This window comes from Lynx rufus, unplaced genomic scaffold (genome assembly GCF_022079265.1).
Source record: "Lynx rufus isolate CCGP_SWC_20201006 ecotype Redwood Valley unplaced genomic scaffold, mLynRuf1.p SCAF_4, whole genome shotgun sequence".
Taxonomy (NCBI): domain Eukaryota; kingdom Metazoa; phylum Chordata; class Mammalia; order Carnivora; family Felidae; genus Lynx; species Lynx rufus.
In genome coordinates, this window is record NW_025814856.1 from 3145987 (window position 1) to 3163932 (window position 17946).

A 17946-nucleotide genomic window follows, 5' to 3' on the forward strand; every position below is an offset into this window, starting at 1 on the left:
CAGCTCCAAGCTGTCTGCAGTGCCGGGGCTCAGAGGCCACACTGGGGGGTAGACGAGGTGGGGCGGGGGCATGGGGATCGGAGGGGCGGCTGCCTTTGCAGAGCAAGCTCGGTTTTTAGTGTGAAGGGGCACAGGGGTCCCCTGTGGTGAGATCCCAGTGGCGCCCTTTTGTGTCCCCCGGCCCCAGAAAATGGTGTGCGTCTCCTTCCCCACCCCCCACCCCCCACCAGGCAATGGTGAGCAACCCCCACTCCCTGGGGCTGCAGGTGGCCATCTACGTGGACGGCTACACCTACGACGGAAACACCAAGCACAGACTGGTGAGCGGCGCCCCCGCCCCAGGCCCAGGTCAGTGCAGGGAAGGGCACAGCCTTGACTGGGCCCAGCCAGGTCCGGCCGCCTGAAGGCTTCCTCGGCCTGAACTTCCTTCCTCGCCCGCCCACGCCCACGGCTGGATAAGGCGCTAAAGCATCTGGAGAGGACACGGCCCTGCTGCTCCCCGCCCCTCCCCTGCTCCCTGCAGGCAGGAAGCACAGGGGACAAGCAGGAGGGCGTGACAGAGAGCCTAACATAGCCCCCAGGGAAATCTGGGTAGCTGGGTAAACTGAGGCACGAGGATGGAGGTGAAACGGGGGGGGGGGGCGGGGGGGCAGGAGGGTCTTGGCGAAACAGGAGGCCAGGGTGCTCCACAGGGCCGAGCCAGGCCTCACGGTCACACCGTGGAGTTTGCACTTGACCCTGGAAGCCTAGGGTAGGGTTGGGCAGTTTCCACAAAACGGGAGCCTGACAAGGCATCAGTCAGCCACAGGGGGATTTTTGGACCGGTCCCCGTCACCTCCTAAAGAAGAGGGGAAACAAAGTCACCCCTCACTCCGGGTCCCCCAGACAAAGGCAGCCAGGAAACGAAGGAGCGTGGGGTTGGTCATTTCTATGAACTTCTAGAAGCCTCCCACCGGTGGTACAATTAGAGTCAAGAGGCAGCTGGGTGCTGTCCAGGCTCCTCCTCCCAAAGCGCCGTCCTACCTCAGTGTCCCCCCCGAGCCCCGATCCTCAGCCACCCCGGGCTGCCCCACCGTTGTGTGTGTTCTCGGTTCCACAGAACATCTCCCTGAGGCAGCAGCACCACTGGGGCAGGGCCAACCCCAACTTCACCTCCAGGTACGCGGTCGCCTGGATGGGAGTGGGCGGCCCCCGTGTACGGGGTTCCCTTGACAGATCTGGGAACGCGGGGCCGAGATCCAGACTCCCTCCCTCCAAGGGCAGCAAGGCCAGAATAATCGGCAACACTTTCTAAATGGTGGTTCCTCAAAACATTGAACGTAGAATTACCATATGACCTGGCAATCCCGCTTCTGGGTCTACACCCGGAAGAATGGGAAGCAGGACTGGAACAGATATGTGCACACCCGTGTTTACAGCAGCCTGATTCACGGTCACCAAAACGTGGAAACAGCCCCGTATCCGCAGACGGCCCAGTGGGTGGACACAGTGTGGCCCATCCACACGCTGGGATATCACCCAGCCTCAGGAAGGAGGGACGTCCTGCCGCCTGCCACCACGTGGATGGACCCTGAGGACACTGTGTGCGGTGACAGAAGCCAGACACAGAAGGACACGTCCTGCGTGACCCCACGCACAGGGGGTCCCTAGAATATGTATTTCAACAAGTCTTCATTCTACGTGTGGTATTTTGCATCACTGTATCACATATAATTGGAATTTGCTAAGACATCGGAACTAAAGTATTCTAGGGGCGCCTGGGGGGGCTCAGTCGGTTGAGCGTCCCACTTCGGCTCCGGTCACGATCTCGCGGTTCGTGAGTTCGAGCCCCGTGTCAGGCTCTGGGCTGACAGCTCGGAGCCTGGAGCCTGCTTCCAATCCTGTGTCTCCCTCTCTCTCTTTGCCCCTCCCCTGTTCACACTCTGTCTCTCTCTCTGTCAAAAACAAATAAACATTAAAAAAATATTTAACTCGGGGCGCCTGGGTGGCTCGGTCGGTTAAGCGTCCGACTTCGGCTCAGGTCATGATCTCGCGGTCCGTGAGTTCAAGCCCCGCGTCGGGCTCTGGGCTGATGGCTCAGAGCCTGGAGCCTGCTTCCAATTCTGTGTCTCCCTCTCTCTCTGCCCCGCCCCCGTTCATGCTCTGTCTCTCTCTGTCTCAAAAATAAATAAACATTTTAAAAAAATATTTAACTCAATTTTTTATGTACTTGGCAATTAAAAAAATCAACCAGATCTCCGAGTAGAGATTTTCAGACCACATGCTCAGACCATAATCCAACAAAACTAGAACTGAATGGCCAGAAAAACAAAACCAATGACAAAAAGCCCCCTTTCTTGGAAAGTAAGAGACGCTTTTATAAATAACCCTTGAATCCTAGAATCCATGCAACACGGCTGAAACATACTCAAAGGAAAATCTGTACCCTGAGCACTTTTATTATGAGGGGGAAGAATGGACTGAAGATGCATGAAGTAAACATTGAACTTAAAGAATCAGGGGAAAAAAAAGAAAGAAAGAAAGAACCAGGGGAACCATAAAAAGAAGGGAGTTAATGATGATACAATCTGAAATGCATTAAACAGAGGGCAAAAAGACAGGATAAAGTCAAAGTGACACATAAAGCTGGTTCTTCAGAAGCCCAGTACACAAGGCGACCCCGCAATCCTGACGAAGGAGGAGAGAACTGAAACAAACAGTAGCACAGAAAATGACAAGTGTGGAGACTTATGAAAAAATAAGGGGAGGGTCTTCACCCAACTCAAAAGCTCCCACACAGTGAAGGAAGCCACCCACAAAATGAAAAGGCGGCCCACTGACTGGGAGAAGACGCCGACGTCCAAAACACGTCAGGAACACGCACAACTCAAGAACAACAACGACAACCCGATGAAAAAATGGGCAGAAGATCTGAAGAGACGCTTTTCCAGAGAAGACATCCAGATGGCCAACAGACACGTGAAAAGATGCCCCACGTCACTCAGCATCAGGGAAACGCAGATCAAAAGCACATCGAGACACCACCTCACACCCGTCATGATGGCTACAATCAACAACACAAGAAACAAGGGCTGGCGAGGATGCGGAGAAAGGGGAGCCCTGCACTGTTGGTGGGAATGCAAACTGGTGCAGCCGCTCTGGAGAACGGGACGGAGGCTCTTCAGAAAATGAAACGGAGACCCACCACACAACCCAATTCCAGGTCTGACTATTTGAAGAAGACCGAAACGCTAATTTGAAACAATACACGCGCCCCTTTGTTTGTTGCAGCATCATTTACAAAAGCCAAATTATGGAAGCCATCTAATCTAAGCAATCCATCTAAAGGTGAATGGATAAAGAAGACGTGGTGTATGTATACAATGAAATACGCCCCCAGTTATAGAATAAAGAAGTCATGGGGATGTATTGAACTGCCTGGGTAACACGGTCAGTAATGTTGTATTAACTTTGTATGGTGACAGATGGTAACTAGCCTTATTAATGGCGATCCTTTTGCAATGTATGCAGACATTAAATAACTATGTTGTATGCCTGGAACTAAGATGATATTGCATTTCTTTAAAAAAAAAATTTTTAATGCTTTTAATTTTTGAAAGAGAGAGAGAGAGAGGGGGGGGGAGAGATGAGTGGGGGAGGGGCAGAGAGAGGAGAGGGAGACACAGAATACGAAGCAGACTCCGGGCTCTGACCTGTCAGCACAGAGCTGGACACGGGGCTCGAACTCGCGAGATCACGACCTGAGCCGAAGTCGGACGTGCAACAGACTGAGCCACCCAGGAGCCCCAATATGATATTGTATTGCAATTATACTTCAATGAAAAACAGAACAAGAAAACATCATACGTAGCTAGGTGATGATAATGTTGTGATACGTAGCTAGGTAATAATAATGGATGTCAGATGTGGTTTTCAAGAAGTTATTATACGTAAATGAATAAAACTGACTCAAGAAGAAGTAGAAACTCAAGGGAGGGTGGGGCCACCACGTGTGAGCAGAGGTTCTCCGTCAGTATTCTGGAACAAATGGATGAATGGATGGACAAGCGGAGGCCTGGATGGATCATGAATGGATGGATGGATGGATGGATGGGTAAGTAAATCGGTGGGTTGGTGATTGTTTTTAACCCTGATACTACTTGTGACACTGACGTGCAATAATACACACTCCCATTGCCTCGCAGCATAAAGAAACCCACAGTATCTACCATCACTCTGGACGTAGCCAACAAGGAAATTTCATGTGTGGACCTGAAGCCACTGGTATGTCCCAAATTTTCACTGTCCCATATTCTTTGTTGTTAGCGTTAAGAATAATGGTGGTGGGTCTCCCCTGGATTTTCCCTGAGGGGCTGGCCGAGCCTATGTTCAGGATTTGAAAATGGAGGTGATCTGGTCCCAGTTGCGAGGGTCACTCCCTGCCCCCCGCCCCCCCCCCCCAGCCCCGCAACAGCATCCCCCAGGTCTGCCCCTCAAGACTCACCATCCTAGGAGCAGGTGTCTCGTCTCATTCCTTGATCATCCCCAGAACACCTCTGGCCAACTCTGGTGACAGCACTCCTCGGTGCTCCCAAGAGAATGGAAAACCGCACACATCCACACGGAAACCTGTACACATATATTCACAGTGGCCTTATTTGTAATAGTCAAAAGGTGTTAGCTACCCAAATGTCCACTGATGGGTGAACCAATAAACACAGGGCGGTCCGTGCTGACACCCACCACAACATGGATGGATCTTGAAGACGTTACACTCAATGAAAGAAGTCAATCCCAGAAGTCCAAATACTGTCTGATTCCTCTTCTCTGAGGTCCCCAGAGCAGTCCTGTCCACAGAGACAGATGGTGGGCATCAGGGGTGGGGCAGGGGGTGGGGTGTCAGGACTCATGGGGACAGTCTCAGTTTGGGGAGATGAGAAGGTTCTGGAAACAGTTGGTGGGGGTGGGTGTACAGCCGTGTGAGTGTGCCTGATGGCCTTGAGCTTTGCGCTTAAAATGGTTAAAGATGGTACATTTCATGTTATGTGTATTTTACCACATTTTTTAAGTTTATTTATGTATTGATTTACTTATTTATTTATTTATTTATTTAAAGTTTATTTATTTATTTGGAGAGAAAGAGAAAGAGAGAGAGCAGGGGAGGGGCAGAGAGAGAGAGAGAGAGAGAGAGAGGGAGAGAGAGAATCCCAAGACAGCAAGGCTCTGTGCTGTCAGCACAGATGTGGGGCTCGATCTCACGAACCATGAGATTATGACGTGAACCAGAAAGGAGTTAGACGCTTAACCAGCTGAGCCACCCAGGCGCCCCTTTACCACGATTTTTGTAAAATTGATAGGAATATTGCATTCTGTCCCGTGGTAAATCCATGTTTGTCTTGTGTATGCCAAGTATTGTCCCACATTTATAAACTGGCCTCTGGTTGGAACTAAGATATAAGCTAGTGACAGGGGACTTAACTGCACCCCCATAGCTCTGGCAAGCCCTTAGGGCTTGAGCTCCGCGGGGCCAGGCCCAGTTACAGTGAGTCCCGGGAGACTGGGTCACCGTGTCAGGATCTGGGCACACCGTTTCCTGTCTCTCCTGGGTGTGAGTGTCCCCACGTGGGTTCTTAACACAGCCGGGCTGTCAGCGGCCCTCACCGACCCCGGTCAGCATCCCTGCCTCTCTCCTCCGCAGACGGCACTCATTTCAGTGGGTTGTGACCAGGAGAAAAAGATCGTCATTCAGAAGTAAGTGTGTCGATATCGGGGCGGGGACTGGGACGTGACAAGCTTGGTCACAGTTGTTTCACAACTGTTGAAATCGGGTGACATTTTCCTGTGCGTTTTTATGTATATTTAACATTCTCATAAGAAATAGTTAAATAATGGGGCACCTGGGTGGCTCAGACGGCTAAGCGTCTGACTTCAGCTCAGGTCATGATCTCGCGGTTCGTGGGTTCGAGCCCTGCGTCAGGCCCTGTGCTGACAGCTCAGAGCCTGGAGCCTGGATTCTGTGTCTCCCTCTCTCTCTGCCCCTCCCCTGCTCACACTCTGTCTCTATCTCTCAAAAATGAATAAATGTTAGGGGGAAAAAAAGAAATAGTTAAATAATGAATACTGATAGGCTGAGTTTGGTTTCTGGCACAGTGTTCTCCCCTCCTTTACCAGCTTGGTGATATTTACACTTTGCTCTCTCTCCTAATCATGTGTTTGTTCCCTTTCCTTTCCTCTTTCCTTTCCTTTCCTCTTTCCTTTTCTTTCCTCTTTCCTTTCCTTTCCTCTTTCCTTTCCTTTCCTTTCCTCTTTCCTTTCCTTTCCTCTTTCCTTTCCTTTCCTCTTTCCTTTCCTTTCCTTTCCTCTTTCCTTTCCTTTCCTTTCCTTTCCTCTTTCCTTTCCTTTCCTTTCCTCTTTCCTTTCCTTTCCTTTCCTCTTTCCTTTCCTTTCCTCTTTCCTTTCCTCTTTCTTTCTTTCTTTCTTTCTTTCTTTTCTTGTCATCTTTTACGAGTCCCTGAATTCCTCATTTTGATTAAAATTGCTTACGGTTTTTGGTTTTAATTGGTTGCTGATATCTTGGGGGAACTTTGCTCCAGTATCCATAGTTACCCCCAGGGAATGCAGCCCCGAGAATCCAAGGCACAAAAAAAGGAAGAAACCAGAAGATCAGCCAAATTGCCATCCTCTTCCCCTGCAGGCAGCGGCGTGCTGGTAAATGGGTGACAACCAGTTCTGGGTGGAGGGGGAGGCCCCGAATTGCAGCCCTTGCCAATTCCTGTGGTGTGAATACTCCCGTGTGGATTTCAAGTACCATCGTGAATGATCCGCCGGCTCACAAAATTCCAGCAGATTTAATGCTTGGCTCTCAGGAGCTAGTCGGGGCCAGCTTCAGTGTCCCCTGCTCAAGGGCACTAATAAACACAGGTGATGATTTTACCACATTTCCCCCAAATGGAAACATTTTGTTGAATCAACAAATGATATATTTATACACAAGGACATAATGTGCAGGGAACATTTTTTAAACAATATACAAATAGCTTTTGCCATAAAGAGCGTGGGGAGGATATTTGCACATGCATAACCAGCAATGGACTTGTAAACGGACTTTATTTGGGTGGGGGTGTCTAGGTGGCTCAGTCGGTTAAGCATCTGACTCTTGATTTTGGGTCAAGTCACGATCTCACGGTTGGTGAGTGTGAGCCCCACGTCAGGCCGTGCACTGACCGTGCAGAGCCTGCTTGAGATTCTCTCTCTCCTCTCCCTCTCTGCCCCTCTCCCACTCGCACTCTCTCTCTAAAGAAATAAACCTTTAAAAATATCTCATAAAATAAAAAACTAAAAAAATAGATTTTATTTTTTAAGTGATCTCTACGTCCACTGTGGGGCTCAAACCCATGACCCCAAGATCAAGCGGCACACGTGCTACTGAGACTTTATGAAGAATTCCTACCAATTAATAATTTAAAAAAACAAACAAACTAATTTTTTTAAAAATGGGCAAAAGTCTTGAACAGGCACTTCCAAGAAGGAAACAAGAAAGGAATCCAAACGGCTGGTAAGCATAGGAAAAGGTGCCGAAAATGCGGTCAGCCTCACTTCATAGGGAAAAGAAAATGAAAACTTTTATTAGAGACCATCGCTCTCATCCACCAGCGTGGTGAAATTTACAAAGCCCGGCCAGGAGCAAGTACCGGTAAGGACCGGGAACCCCTGGCAGCCTCCGGAACGCACAGACTGTGCCGCGGGTGTGTACGTTTCTCAGCTGCTTTAGAAAACACATCTGTTGACCCAGCAATTGCAATCTGGCACGTTTACATTGGCAAGGGTTCCAGAATGTTCTCAGCGGCATTATTCCTAATAGCTCCAAGCTGGAAGCAGGCCAGCTCGAATCCCATTGACAGGAACTAAACAGGTGCAGTGGCTCGGTGCAATGGACTGTCACAGCCATGTGCCAGGGATGTGGAACAGAAGATTCGAAACGACACACACAGCATGTTTCTAGTCCTTAAAATCTGAAACCGGCCCCAAATAAACCATATTGCAGAAAGAGGCAGGCACAGATGTAACACTACAAAGAAAACCCAGGAAATGATGGTCTCAAGAGCCAGGACACCCAGCGCCTAGGTCCTGGCCTCTGATGTCGGTCTCCCACACGAGTTCTGGCTCCTTGGAGAGATTCTGGGCCTGGTAGGGAGGATGGAAGTAAGAAAGTTCTCCAAAATCAAGCCAGCAGGGGTATACGCGTCCAAGGGAAGAATTCACAATCCTTTGGTGCTCTGTGGGTTCTGGAAGCTTCTCACCGCTTTTTCTCGCTTGCAGCAAAATCTCAGCCTGTTCCAACGGCATCCTGGACCCCGTGGGCCTTCAGGACAACTACAGCTACATCATCGAGAAGTGAGCCTAAGGTTTCCGTTGGTGAAACCTTTGATTGTCCCTCCCTTTGACTGTCCCCCAGCCCCAAAGACAACTCAGAAATCGTTTTTAAACTGATTTCCCGACAGAAGGGAATCCGGGGCGGGGAGAGGACAGGTAGGGGAGGTGCCGGGCCTGTGGGAGGGCCACTGTGATGTGGCTCAGGTCTGCCCACCTACCAGGCCACCTTTCTGCCATCTTGCCAGCCTGCCACCAGCTCATGGGGCCCGGGCACCTGTTCCTCTGAGCTGGCAGTTAGCCCAACACTGTCCACCAAGGCAGGAGGGGGTGAGGGCCAGGGTGACCCTCTGTGCAGTGCAGCTGGTCCCCAGGGCCACCAAGTGGGCATGGGGTGGGATGGGTGGGACTCGACCCTTCTTGGAACCCGGGGAACAGAGAACTCCGACCCCCAGCATGAAGACACGCGTGTGTTTTATACACCACGGCCCCCCGGATACAAGCCAGGAGTCGGTCACCTTCCGGTCCACACCCACAGCCAAGGCCCAACCCGGCCAGTGAACCTGCACTCAGACCTGGGGGGGCACGGACAGGTGCGTGACACGGACCTCCAGGGAGAGAGAAAAGTGACGGGACGCACTCGGAGATACCAAGAGCCTAAGAGAGAGACAGAGACAGGAGGAGAGACAGAGAGAGGGCCAGAGATAGGAGAGGCACGGAGATTTATTTTAAGGACTCGGTTCCCACGACTGCACAGGTCTGGCACGCCCACAGTCTGATGGGGGAGGCTGGCGGCGCAGGGCCATCCACTGCCCCCTCCCCGTGTCTGCCTAGGGAAGCGTATGACCCCAACTTCCGGGGACAGATGTCCCGCGAGGACCTGGTGGTGAACTATCGGTACGAGAAGCTGGGCTGCCCCCGCCTCGTCTACTACAACACCCCCTGGAGGCCGGTGGTGGAACTGTAAGACCCCGCAGCCCGGGCCCTCAGATAACGCTCCCCCCTCCGCACCCCTCTCACCGCCGCCCTCCCCACCCCTCTCTCCACACCTTCCCCCGCCCTTGTTTTGTCCCCTCCCTGCAATCTCTCAGCTCCCGCCGCTATAACGAAATTTACCGCCGACTGGGGGCTCAAACAGCAGACAGTGATTCTCTCACGGTTGCGGAGGCCAGAAGGCCAAGGTCAGAGCGTGGACAGGGCGGGGGTCCCCCTCCTGGGGAGGCTCCCTCCTTGGCTCACAGCCGGCCACCTTCTCTCTGCCGTCTTCCCGCGCGGGACACTGCGTCTCCTCCCCTTCCTGTGGGATCAGGGCCCTCCCTGAGGACCTCATTCCACCTTAATTCCCGGTGTAGAGGCCCCACCTCCAAATACAGTCCCCGGGGATGGGGGGCGCTCTGGGGGACATGGTTGAGTCCGAGCATTCATTTGCCCCCTCTGTGGATTCTGCCGTCTTCCTCCATCACGCCCCCTGCACACCCCACCCTGCGTGATGGCTACACTTTGGTGGGTACTCATGAGCCGGGGGGAGGGGGGTGTGTGTGGAGGGGGGGTACGTGGGGCCAGTGCGCCTGAGGAAGCAGCTTTTCCATTTTACTGAATGCCAATCGATTTAAGTAAGCACTTGGAGGCCGGGGGCTCAGCTCAGTGCCCTGCAGACCATCTGACTAAAGAGTAGTTGATTGAAGGCAGCAGGCACCGACTCACACCTGCAAACAGGCGGGTTCGTGGCCTTGATCCCGCGCCCGGGTGAGGCTGTGGGCCGCGCACACGGGACCGGGCCCGGCCCGTCGGCCGAGCCCCACACTCAGAGCTGCCACGCGGCGGGGACGCAAACCCACACGGGGTATGAAGATCAAGGGAGGCGTCCGGGCAGAGGAGGGACGTGTGCCAAAAAATAATGCTTTAGAACAACCCTCATTAACGGCCCTAATATACACCTTTTGAATGTTGGCAGATGTCGTTAGAAAAATGTCAGAGGACAGCTGTGAAGGGTTTTCTTTGTTGGTTCACTTGCTTACTCGTTCATTCATCTATTTTTAAAAAAAAATTTTAATATTATTGAGGGAGAGAAGAGAGAGAGCACATGCGGGAGCAAGGAAGGGGCAGAGGGAGCGACAGACAGGATCCGATGTGGGCTCTGTGTTGACAGCATAGAGCCCGATGTGGGCCTCGAACCCACGAACCGCAAGATCATGGCCTGAGCCAAGGCCGGACGCTTCAGCGACTGAGCCCCCCAGTCGCCCCTCATCTACTTCCTTACCAGTGCCATTTTTTGCCCGTAGAACATCCCATCAATTTCTTCCAGTCTCTGCTTCTCAGAGACGCCTCTGGTGGCCACCCCACAGGACACCGTGCCCGCGCCCCCCCCCCCCACCTCCTGGCCCTGCCCCGTCCCGCCTGCTGCTGGTCCCCTGCCAAGTGGCAGCCGGGTGAGGCCAGGGGACCTCGCTTGCCGCCCCCACCGTCCCCAGAACTGTCTCGTGACATCTCGGGGCTCCTGCACCCCCCTGCAGCCAAGCCCTGCGCGTGTGTCCTAGGTGGCGGGAAGGCAAGTTCCAGGAGGTGACGAAGGCAGAGTTCGTCCTGCTGGAGGTGAACGGGCTGTTCACGTACACGTACTCCCTGACCGCCCAGATGGCGCTGTGCAGGTCCCAGCCGCAGAACTGGACCACCATCCTGGAGAGCGCAGGCGACAAAAGGCCCTTCGCCTGGGACCGAGAGGTAGGGTTTACTCTTCCTCCAAAAGGGGTCCGAACAACCCGTTGTCGGTCACCTGCGGGTGGTGATGACTGGTCACGTGGTGGGGGAGGTTCCGCGGGGGGGGCGGGGGGAGGTGTCAGCCCACAGGGGGGCTGCCGTCACGGAATATTTACTGGACGGCTTATAACAACAGACATTTGTTTCTCACTGGTCTGGAGGCCGGGAGTCCAAGTTCAAGGCGCCTGCGGGCTCTGTGTCTGGTGAGGGCCTCTTCCTGGTTCATGGACCACTGTCCTCTCCCCGTGTGCTCACAGGGCGCAGGGGCAGGGAGCCTCTGGTGTCTCTCTCATCAGGGCGCTCATCCATTCATGGGGGCCGCACCCTCTGACCTGATCCGACCCCAAGGCCTCACCTCCCCAAACCACCACCTTGGGGGGCAGATTTCAACACAGGGATTTGGGGGGTGGGGGGGGACACAGACCTTCCACAGCAAGGTGGCTGGGGGTGGGGATGCCCGCTAGGACATCTGGGGACTATGAAGTGAGCAAGCTCTCTCAAGGCCAAAGGCACCGAGGCATGCTCATAATATGCAAGCTTCCAGAACCATCCAAATGCCTATCACCACTGGGACCGATTAAATTCACGGTCGTTCCTGCCGCGGCAGCGTTTCTGTCGTGCACATGGGGTCTCGCACAATGGAGAAATAGGGCGTGATGCCAGTGTAAGGAAGGGACCCCGCGGGCCCTCTTGTGAGTCTTCCGATTTCACACGAACCGCTTCTAACCGCTCAGCCTCCAGATGCGAGGGCGCGACCGCAGCGCAGCAACGCCGCCAGCAGGTGGCGCTCGCTCCCCACACCTGATGCCCGTTCCCGCGCGTAGACACTGGACTCTTCCGCTTTCTTTAACATTTATTTTTTTGAGACAGAGCACGAGTAGGGGAGTGGCAGAGAAGGGAGACACAGAATCCAAAGCAGGTTCCGGGCTCTGAGCTGCCAGCACAGAGCCGGAAGCGGGGCTCAAACCCATAAACCGAGAGGTCATGACCTGAGCCGAACTCGGCCGCTTAACCGACTGAGCCACCCGGCCACCCCTGGGCTCCCTTTTTTTAACGCTTTCTTTCTTAGCTGGGCACCTTCAAAGTGTTCTCACACTCCTTGTGTTGAGTGAGTTGGATCATTTATTTTGTTGGGAACAATGCTTCTACTTGGGTTTTTTTGTTTTTTGTTTTTTTTCAATCCAAGGTGAACTTCACCTAAACTATAGGAACCGTTTTAAAATGCACAGCTCAGGCATTCTGTGGGTTCACACTGCCGTGCAAACACCACCTCTCTGATCATTTTCTTTAAAGGAGAAAGCCACATACATATAATTTGTTTATTATTTTCCGACTGTGCCCGCATATAGCGTTGCATTCTTTTGATTAGTGCTGTCATTCAACGTAGCATGCATTTACCAGTTTGTCCCGTTACTTTTTTTTTTTAATATGGTCTTTATATGGCCCAGCTTTTTCAATTGTGTTTACTCCTGAAGGATTAAAAAAAAAATTTTTTTTTTAACGTTTATTTACTTTTAAGAGACTGAGAACGAGCAGGGGAAGAACAGAGAGAGAGGGAGACACAGAATCCGAAGCAGGCTCCAGGCCCTGAGCTGTCAGCACAGAGCCTGACGCGGAGCTCGAACCCACGACCCATGAGATCACGACCTGAGCTGAAGTCAGTTGCTTAACCGACTTAGCCACCCAGGCGCCCCTGTGTTTTTGTTTTTAATTCTGAGAACTTCCAAACCTCCAGAAAAGCCAAAAGAGCAGTGTGAGGGACTGCTAGCCATTATGGAGTGCTGCAGAAGAAACCACCCCAAACCCAGCAGGGTCGTCCTCCCAGTCCTGCACCTCAGACCTGTGGCGTCAGCCAGGACCGCCCCTGCAGGGGCCATTCAGCTGGGGTGCGGGGTGTCCAAGAAGGCCCCTCTTCCGTGTGGGGCTTCTGTTAGCCAGTCACTGGGTTGTCCATGTGCTGTCCTCCCCAGCAGGGTAGCCTGGGCTCCCTTACAGCATGACCTCACGGTTCCAGATTGGAAGCTTCCAGACCCCTGAAGTCCCAGGCCCAGCCCCTTCCCCCAGCACACACACCCACCCCCCCCCCCCCCCGCCCCGGGCCTGTTCTACTGGTCAGAAGCAGTTTCCAGGGCCCACCCAGACCCCACCTCTTGATGGGAAGAGCTGTGTGCACGAAGGGGAGGAGGCATGGGAGGGCTTCTTCCTTTTAAAGTCACATGACCACCCTCCACAGGATGGGTGCTCCAGGGTTTTTCTGCTGCCCAACAGCCGGGCGCGGGATGTTTCCGGTCTCTCACTTCTACCCACCAGCTTGAGTCCCTTGGTCCTGCAGAACTGTTTTCAGGCCAGGGAAGTGCCTACTGGCTTATAGGCGGATGCCACTAAGGCCCCTTCCGTGGGTGGTGTCACGGTGCCGCTCACCACAGTGCACGGACACCTGTCTCTCCACAGCGCACCAGCTAGGTGTACTATCTCGGGAGGAACTTGTCTCTTTCCGCGTGCACTTCTTCCACGGTGGACCAGGCTGTGTCTTTTCCTGTTTGAGGGCCATTTTCACTTCTCTGCACTGTGGATTGTGTTCAGTCTGTGTCCATTTTTTCTGCTGGGATTTCAGACTCTCCTCACTTTTCAAGAGCTCTTTATAGATCTGTGAAGTTAACCCTTTACTGCAATATGAGTTGCAAATATTTCCCTCAGTTTATCTTTTATGTCTTTCAGGTTTTCGCTTTTGCCATGCAAAATGAGTCTTTCTTTTTTTTTTGAGAGAGAGAGAGAGAGAGAGAGAGAGAGAGAGAGAGAATCCCAAGCAGGCTCCATGCTATCAGTGCGGATCCTGACTCGGGGCCCGATCCCACAACCCTGGGGTCGTGACCCGAGCAGAAATCAAGAGTCAGATGCTCAACCAACTGAGCCCCCCAGGTGCCCCAGTCCTTTATTTTTCATATTGCTGGGCTATTACTTTGACTTTCTTGCTTTAAAATTTTCTTTCTCTTCTTTTGTCTACAAGCCCAGCTCCCTCCCTTCTGGGTCCACCAGCAAATAGTGCAGAGGAGAGAGGTCTTCAGCTCAGGCAGGCAGCCTGATGCACCTGTTGAGTTTTCAGGGAGGTTCCCCCTTTATATGAAATCCTGGGATCTGAAGACGGGGCAGAAAAGCTCCTGCCCCCACCCAACCACATCTTGGTGCCACGACCACGCTCGGTGGCCGTGCCAACAAGAAGCCCCAGGAAGGTGGCTGGGTCTCCTCTGTATCTTCAGATTTCCCAGGTGTCTTAGCTGGCTGGGGCTGCTGTAGCAAAAACACCACGAACCAGAGATTTATGCTTCCCCAGCTCTGGAGGAACTTTCCCAGGCGTCTGGGACCAACGTGCTGGCAAGGCTGTTTCCTTCTGAGAGCGAGACTCTGTTCCAGGCTTGGCTGCTCGTGGTTTGCTGGCCCCCTTTGGCGTTCCTTGGCCTGTAGACACACACCCCAGTTTCTGCCTCTGTCTTCACACTGATGTTCTCCCTGGGCATGCCTGTGTCCAGACGTCCCCTGTTTATAAGGACGCCGGTCATACTGGATCAGGGCCCATCCTGATGACCTCACTTTAACCAGATTTACGTGAAAAAGACGCCATCTCTGGATAAGGTCACATTCTGAGCCGTCGCGGGCTAGGACTCCAACATGCGACGGGCGTGGGGGCTCACCTCAGCCCACAACACCAGTTGTGCGTGTAGCCGGCAGCGCCCAGACCCAGACTCAGGACTGTAAGGGATTCTGTGAAGCTGCCGCCCCTATAGCTTGGGAGGGCCCAGAAGCAGGGGGGCAGGATAAAGACCGAGCAGCCATCCACGGCGTCCCCCGCGAAGGCCACGAGCCACCTGCCCGCCAGCACCTGGCCCTGGACGCCCACCCACGAGCGTTTGGTGAGACGTGTCGCAGGCGGGGCCGTGCACGCACGGGGCGCATCTGCGGGCGCTGGCCCGGCCCCCCCCGGCCCCTGAGCTGGTGGCCACGCCTCTGTCCTTCTCCCCAGAACTACATCAGCTGCCATGACCCCGACAACGACGCCCCTCTGAGATGGCCAGATGTCCCGTATCAGATCTTGGGAGGCCCAACAGCAAACAAGGTTATTTTTGACCAAAGGAACGGGATCTACGTCTTCTTCCTTTCTATCGTAGATCCCTACTACAGGTGAGCAGGGGCGGGTCGCCCTGCGCCAGAGGCCTGGGGGCGGGGGGATGGCTCCCCTAGGGCAGGTCACACACGCGAGGGACCCACCTTTCTCCCACCCCTTGGCGCGTCCCGGATAAACATCAATTTTCCCGGCAGCCCAGACTGTCCCTGGGAAGGATGATGCTTCTAAGTTCTGAAAGACATCTGTTCACTCGCTAAATAAGTCCTTACTCAGAGCCCATGCTGGGCGCTGGGGCAACAGCAATGACCAGCGGCCACGTCCCCGCCCTCGGGGACCAGAATCACCCCCGCAAACCACATCCCGCTGGTGGAGTGCAGGAGCTGACTCTTAAATATGCAGGGGTTTGGGAAGCTAACTGTCTTTGCACTGGTAGCCTGAGGTCAGCTACAGGGGGAGAATTCACACCATGGGAGTCGGCGCTCCCTACAAATGGTTACCACCCCCGTGCGCGAGGACGTTTCTACGTGTGCCGGTCTGGATTATCAACGTCTCCCACCGGACGGGGCACTAGGGGACAACCCCGCATCATCTGTTCTCTCCAGATACAAAGTCCACCTCTCTAAGCACATGGAGACCCTGCCTTCCCTTGAGAGCCCACACCCTGACCTAGGAGGGGCCAACTCTGGGGTGGCCATGGGCGGGAGGCTTGGGGTGGCACATCCGGAGGAGAGAGGGGACTGCCTTCGAGCCCGTCACCTCCTCTCTCCGCACCGCGCTGCCAGCTGAACCCTGCCGAGCTCTCCTATACGCTGGGTCCCCTCTCCTGGGATGCCCTTCCCTCCTGGCCTGCTACCCCCGCCTGCTGGGTGCCTGTGGCCCCATCGTGCCCGCCCTCCGCTTCCGGTCAGCAACGGGTTGGTCTGTTTGCCTCTCTAGGTTGAGCCTGGGCACGGAGTTGAGGGGACACCCTGTCCCCAGAGGAGGGGAGGACAGGGATGCTGGGAGGGAAAACATGACTGTCGCCAAGGACACAAGCTGAAGTGGACACACATGGAACTCGGTGTCCCAGCCCAGCACCCGGGGCCCAACCATCCCGTCTGTGGGTTTTAACACATTTACCGGGGTGAAGGGCAGTGCCCCATGGCCCCTCCCCAACCGCCCCTTTGCAGTTACTGTCACCTGGAGACCACCTTCAGCGTCTACGTCTACGGGGCCTTGCCCCCGTCCATCATCCCGACGACGGTCACCGTCATCCCGCTCATAATGGCCATGCTGCTGTCCGTGTGGTCGGCCTACATGATCCCCAAACTGCTGCACACCGAGAAGGGCCTCAGGCTCAAGGAGTTCTGGATGAATCTGTGCAGGAGACTCAGAAACCTTTGCCCGTGTTTCCAAGGCAGGCGCTGAGCGCACAGTGGAGGAGCCCAGAGTTGTCTTAAAACAAAGCATATTCTGGAAGAAAGCCAGCGGCAGCGCGTACCAGGCGTGGTTTGTTTTCCCGACACCCCACCGTCACTGTCTCCACGTCCTCACGTCAGCGTTCCTCTGCACGTGGCACCTACATGGGCTGGGACAGGAGGTGGGCAGGCCGGGGGGACAAGAGGCAAGTCTCCGAAAAGGAGGAGACGCGGCAACGTGTCCTGTAGAGGACAAGGCCCAAGGACAAGTGGGGGGATGTCTGTAGGAGACCGCGACCTGCGGGATTGCATTTCCTGGGTACAAACCCTAACGTGTATACAAACACGTACACGTGTGTTTTGCTACGTGCACGAACATGTCGGGCAGATTTTGCATGTGTACATGTGTATACCTGGGACTCGTGTGCGTACGTATGCACGTGTCCACGCATGTGCGTGCAATGCACGTATACACCCATAGCGTGTATTCACCCAGGTTACACACACACGGGCACAGACCTATACACGTGTATAGACATGCATGCCTGTTCTACACATGCGTGTAGGTAGCACGTACACGTGTGCACAGACGTGTGCACACGCGTATATACAATGTACACGGGTACGTGTAGTCTACCTACCCATTCACCGGGGTTTCCCTCCCCACCCACCGCCTCATTCTGAACCCCAGGCGGCCCGGGACAGCCATCCCGTCCTAAGTCCCATGACTTTCCCGATTATTCTTAGGTGTATATTGTGGGCGTCCTCAGTTGTCCCAAACAGTCGCGATCCAGTGGTGGGGAACCTCCACGCGCACACCTACCCCGCCCTCCCTGGGCGGGCGTCTCTCGGCAGCGAACATTTCTCCAAGGAAACCGAAACCCTCCTCTTACGTCATGTGCCGGGGCCTTCCCTTCACCGAATGCCCTGGAGTTTCGTCTCAAAGACACCCCAGATGGGGCTGCGGGGAGAGGGGGGCTCAGAAGGAAGCTGGGCGAAGTGAGCTCCCGGCCTCTCTGTCCAGGCCCAGAACAGGGCCGGGCGGGGTAAGCGCAGATGCGGCCACACAGCCCGCAGCATGGTTCCAGCAGCTGTCTCTCCCCCGAGCTTGGGAATGAGGGTTCAGGGAAGGGGGGCCCACCCCAGCCACCCCCAGGGCTACCCCGGCAGAGCCCAACAACGAAGGTCCCAGGGACCCAGCCCAGGCCCTGGGGCAGGAGGGTCCCTTCCTCCTCTGCAGGGGGAGAAGGCGGGGGGGGGGGAGGCCTCATCTCCCACCCCTCTCTGAGCAACCCGTTCGCCACTCGGGCAACAGATCCTTAC

General features: G+C 54.4%; 1 protein-coding gene across 1 annotated transcript in view; it reads left to right on the forward strand.

Moving 5' to 3' along the window:
• The window catches only part of CATSPERD (cation channel sperm associated auxiliary subunit delta), a 42939-nt gene extending 26306 nt beyond the window's left edge, over nucleotides 1-16633 (forward strand). Inside the window, 9 exon segments of the mRNA XM_047094461.1 lie at nucleotides 231-320; nucleotides 1100-1158; nucleotides 4185-4263; nucleotides 5678-5730; nucleotides 8299-8373; nucleotides 9184-9312; nucleotides 10887-11070; nucleotides 15125-15282; nucleotides 16396-16633. Coding sequence (XP_046950417.1) covers nucleotides 231-320; nucleotides 1100-1158; nucleotides 4185-4263; nucleotides 5678-5730; nucleotides 8299-8373; nucleotides 9184-9312; nucleotides 10887-11070; nucleotides 15125-15282; nucleotides 16396-16633 — 1065 coding nt within the window.
• The last annotated feature ends 1313 nt before the right edge of the window (nucleotides 16634-17946 follow it).